Source organism: Zingiber officinale, chromosome 4A (genome assembly GCF_018446385.1).
Source record: "Zingiber officinale cultivar Zhangliang chromosome 4A, Zo_v1.1, whole genome shotgun sequence".
Classification (NCBI taxonomy): domain Eukaryota; kingdom Viridiplantae; phylum Streptophyta; class Magnoliopsida; order Zingiberales; family Zingiberaceae; genus Zingiber; species Zingiber officinale.
Window position 1 is genome coordinate 2,151,327 of NC_055992.1, and position 5,072 is coordinate 2,156,398.

At 36.0% G+C, this 5,072-nt stretch overlaps 1 protein-coding gene across 2 annotated transcripts; it reads left to right on the forward strand.

Moving 5' to 3' along the window:
* The first annotated feature begins 1,808 nt into the window (after positions 1-1,808).
* Positions 1,809-4,009, forward strand: LOC121973048 (probable transcription factor KAN4). 2 transcript variants are annotated; one of them, XM_042524646.1, is made up of 5 exons: positions 1,809-2,091; positions 2,188-2,264; positions 2,369-2,405; positions 3,349-3,427; positions 3,525-4,009. In XM_042524646.1, the coding sequence occupies exons 1-5, from the start codon at positions 1,860-1,862 to the stop codon at positions 3,820-3,822; spliced, it is 723 nt and encodes a 240-aa protein (XP_042380580.1). In that variant the 5' UTR covers positions 1,809-1,859; the 3' UTR covers positions 3,823-4,009. The 2 variants fall into 2 exon arrangements, with proteins under 2 accessions (XP_042380580.1, XP_042380581.1); XM_042524647.1 differs by having other exon boundaries at positions 3,505-3,638.
* The last annotated feature ends 1,063 nt before the right edge of the window (positions 4,010-5,072 follow it).

Below are 5,072 nucleotides of genomic sequence, written 5' to 3' on the forward strand. Positions count from 1 at the left end.
CAATTTATGATAACAATTATTATAATTTAAATAATTATATAACTATTGTAAGATTATTAAGATATTTTAGTTATAATAATTTAAAAAATAAGAATAATTTTGAAAAGTAAATAATTAAAGGTGAGATGAATACCCTTTTGTTAATAAATAAAAAAAAGTACTTTTAAAACTATTTCAATTAAAAAATATCTTTTTTTTTTTTTAGTTTAGTTTTATTTTTTACTTGGATCAATCAGTTACTTCAAGCTACTGAACGCGAGAATCCTGTTTTTTATTTTTTATTTTTTTTTAATTTTTAATCGTACTTTGTGGTTCAGTTTTTTAATATTAGGTACGAAAGTTTTAAGAAAAACTAACGCACGCACTTAAAGATCGTCGTAAATGTTTCTTGATTCCCACTTAGATCTATAACCGTAAAAAGCCAGCTAGCTTGCCGACGCACGCCACTCTACTCTACACTCTACTCTACCTCTACTCCAATCCAAATCATTCACCTCCCATCGGCGAAAAGTCGTCGTCCCACTGCACGAACAATCACGTCCGAGTTAATCCCGACGTCCACATCCACAGCCCTGTTCCTGCTGCGCATCGTCACCCTTGTCACTTCACGAGTACGACGATCCGCAATCTTTTCTTCTGGTCACTCAATCCAAAAGCATCCAGCAGCGCCGTAGTCTCCCCTTGAAGTGACGCATGCGGCAGCATGGAAATCTCCCTCCCTCCCTCCCTGTCCCGATGCCGATGTGCTATCTGTTCCGCACAGTGCCTCCACCGCATCACCATCCTCGCGCCACTGCTCGGCCACAGTGCGCGCGAGCAACCCTCGTGATGACGGATAGATATTCTTCCAAATAAAGCATCATATCTACGTAAGAGTTAATCCGATTCAGTCAGAATCTAATTAAGATTTTGCCTCAGAATCTGTTCGCGCGCTGGGCCAGTTGGCCGGCCCAAGATTGACTTGGGCCTCTCTTCGAGCCCCCGATCCATGCAATTATCTCTGTCACGCTAATTTGCAATAATATCCCTTCTCATAAAAGTTTCCCATTGCAGTTGGATGTTTGACAAAGGGGCATGATAAAATACCCTTTTCTTAAATCTAGAGGCTATAAGTTAGGTTTAAAGCTATCGAACAAGGCCCTGAAAGTCAAGCAAGTTGAAACCCACTGTCTGTGGTCCACTGCCCTTCATGAGTTCTCTCCAAGAGTCCATATATTTGACCAAAAGCTCACTTTCAGGAGAGAGAGAGAGGTCATCAGTGTTCCAATGATCAATCACCAACACATGATCAAAAACTCTGCATGCGTTTTATATTGAGGTCCCCTTCAAGAGGACAAGAAGAATTAGCCTCTTTGATCTTAATTCTGCCCTCGCATGCATGATCACACAAATGCATCATCAATTGTAACAAAAGATAATTAATCTAGACGCCCTTCGCCCTATTAATTAAACAAGTTAACTTGTTCTAGGGTTAGGTTGTTTCTGCAGCTTCCAACCTGTTTCTTTCACTCCACCTGTCTCACAAACCCGTGGAATTAATTTCAGCACCCTGCATGCATGATGACCTCACTCCATTTAATTCCTTCTATTCTAACAACAATAATTCAAGTAAGATCTGAGATTCAAATTTTAATTAACTGAGATAAATATCTTCTTTATATGTTAGTCATTATTCTAAAAGTTAGTAATCGTCCGTGATTTACTTCTTCCGTGTTAGCCCTGAGACGAATTGACAAAGATACTGAAGGCGAACGTATTCACCTTGCCATCAAGAATAATTCAAGAAGGCCCTCTCTATGTTCGTGGTTAACCTAATTATAATTCTCTGAGGGGAATTGCAGGAAGGAATTAGAGCTGCCATGGCAAGTAGTGGAGAGGAGACGTCTGTCATGGACGAGCTTGGAGGAGGAGGTGATGACCATGAAGAAAACGGAGGGAGCTCGAGTAACAGCACGGTCGAGGAGAGCGATCACCATCGGAGGATCACCGGAGTGCGGCAGTACGTCAGGTCAAAGAACCCGAGGCTCCGGTGGACGCCCGATTTGCACCTCTGCTTCGTTCGCGCAGTCGAGAGGCTCGGTGGCAAAGCCAGTGAGTTCTTCAATTCCATCGGTTTCTTGCCCTAAACCTATGCAAACTCTGATTTGATCCTGTTAATTAATTAATTAATCAAGCGTGCATGCATAGGAGCAACACCAAAGCTGGTTCTTCAGCTGATGAATGTAAAGGGCCTCAGCATAGCTCATATCAAGAGTCATCTGCAGGTTTCTTTTTCTTCTTTCTTCTTTCTATCATCATTATTATTATTATTATATCAACAATTAATAATCAAATTGTTTCTTTAAATCATTTGCTTCTTAATTTACAGATGTATAGAAGCCAGAAGCTGGATGATTACGATCAAGGTAAACATCTTCTTTCTTCTTTATATATATATACAGGGGCGGATTTAGGATTTTAGGTTTGGAGGGGCCGGGTTTATGCGATTTTTAGTTGTGTGATGATTTGTCCATGAAAATGTTGTCACAAGGTAGTGTGATCAATCTATCGACAAGGATAGATCTAGAATTTTAGATTTGAGCACCGCATACTAAGTGATAAAAATAAGTGGTATATAATTTTCAATAATTAAAAAATATAATAATTAAAATAATAAATAGAATACTCACAGTAATATCACGTATTATTCATGTTGTGATTATTGTCTCATTGAGCAGGGAATTGCTCCTAACCAAGCTCTATATCCAATAGTCCTCTCCCATCTCAAATAATTTTACGAGGAATCACAAGGAAATATATTATGAGAACCATCTTACATATACTTGCTAATGCTACAATAAGAAAATATATTATGACGCTCATTAATTTCTGAATCTGCTTCCATTCGCTACCCTCCAAAGAAAGGTTTGAGAAATTGAAATTGGTGTTAGAAATTAAGTGGTAGAGATGCGTCCCTAGGCTAGTCCTCCTGCATCGGTCTTGTTGAACTTCGTGCTACTTTCGCTCGCCAGTTGCCATGATGTTAGAGCACAATTTCGAAAGTGATGAACTTAGACTGAAACAAGTCGAGCTAATTAGAGAGACTCAATAAAAGGTATTTGCATTTCCGATTGAGGCACAAAAGAAAATACGAATGAAGATGGAGCATACAGTACATTAGATTTTGGCTGATGTGTCTTTTGCCACATGATTACACAACCTTTAAGCATATAGGGAATCTAATATATGTGAACATGCCCCAAAGTTAGGGGGGGCCGTGGCCCCCCCTAGTCATGCACTAGATCCGCCCCTGTATATATATATATATATATATTCTATTCTGGTTGATTAAATTGATATTAATTCCAGTTATGGAGCATCCACAAATTATGCTGCAAGGCACTTTCAATCACTCTCCAGTTCTGCATACTTGCTATAACAACTCGAGGTACAACTTAAAACCTAGCTCCTGAAACAAAATTCAAGCATAATTCAGTGATCAGATAAATTTCCATGGTAATTCAGAATGATGCTTTTCACTACAGGTATTGGATATTCCAAAACCAAATCCTGGGAAGAGCCATGAGTGATGCTGCTAATTGTGCCAAAAAAGACAGAGAAACCATTGCTCAACATGCTCAAGAGGGAAGCCAGGAGCCTGATCTCACCCTGTCTCTAAGTATTGGATTATCAGAGAAGGATAAAAGACAGAAAACTTTCGAAGAAGAGACAGCTAGAGATCATAGCAAGTTAGCACTCTCTTTGTTTACTTCATCTTCTTCAAAACAGGTGGCCATGCCAAGGAATCCAAACCTGACTCAGCAGGTTAGGAGAAGAGATTAATTAATTAATTAATTAGAGGTTGAATGAGTAGCAAGTACTATGGATCTGACTGCATGATCACAATGCTATGAGATGCTTAGTACTTCACTTCTTTTAACTTGCATTTATGTATATTGTGCATTACGATAGGATAACAGATAGATCAACTGCCTGTGTACGAGTATGAATTAAATGGCATGAAATTGATGAGATGTAAATAAATTATTATGTTAATTTAGTTCTTTTCTCCTTAATTATATGTGCCATGAATGTAGTTGTTAAGAAGATTGACTAATTGGTGATTGGTCCTTACTTAAATTTATTTTTGATTTTGTTGTGCATTTTTCCTGACTTGTTTGTGGTCAAATTGTCGGTTCAATTAGGTGAAGATTGTTTCAAGTATAATAATTATGATATTATAGAAGTATTTGTTTCTATAAATTAATTCACGTCATTTATATTACACTTTTTGTTTAGGTCATTCATGTTTATGTATTTTGCATGACATATTTAAGTTTTGGTATGTATCCTGATTAGTTAATTTATTGTGGCAAAAGATGAATATGTTCGTCCTCAGTATCCCCGTCAATTCGTCTCAGGGTCAATACGGAGAAGGTAAATCACGGGTGACTATTTGCCTTTGGAATAGTGCTGATTAGTTAATTTATGGACAAAGTTAAGGATATTTAGAAATCATTTAATTTGATAAATCTATCTTATGAATTAATATTCTATATTAGTCATTTGAAGGAATAAAATAGATTGATTAGAACTATAAATGCATCAGTTCAAAATATATATATATATATATATATATATATATATATATATATATATATATATAAAAGATTTAATTTGTACCTTGAGAAAATTTAATTACAGTAAAAAACAAATAAATTCATTAGTCTTTTCTAAACTTCTCTCCTTTTGATATTATTGAAGAAAAGCTAAAAGCAATTCTCCTCTAACTATTATTTTCTATAAAATATAAAAGATTTAAAAAGAAAATGTTTTTGTCGGCTAGTCTCTTAGTCTTCCCAACCCCCTAAACACACTAGAAATTTATAGTCATTATGAAATTCTAATTATCACCAAAAAAATCGTCTCAAACTTTAATTTTTTTTTTTTGTATTATCCATTGCACTTTAAGGTAATATTGAAAATTTTAATGGTAAAAAAAATAGATGAAATTTTTTGTGCATATTCACATTTACACCATTGTAAATATATACACAGGTACGATCAATAAAATTTGTTTTGAAGATAGAAAA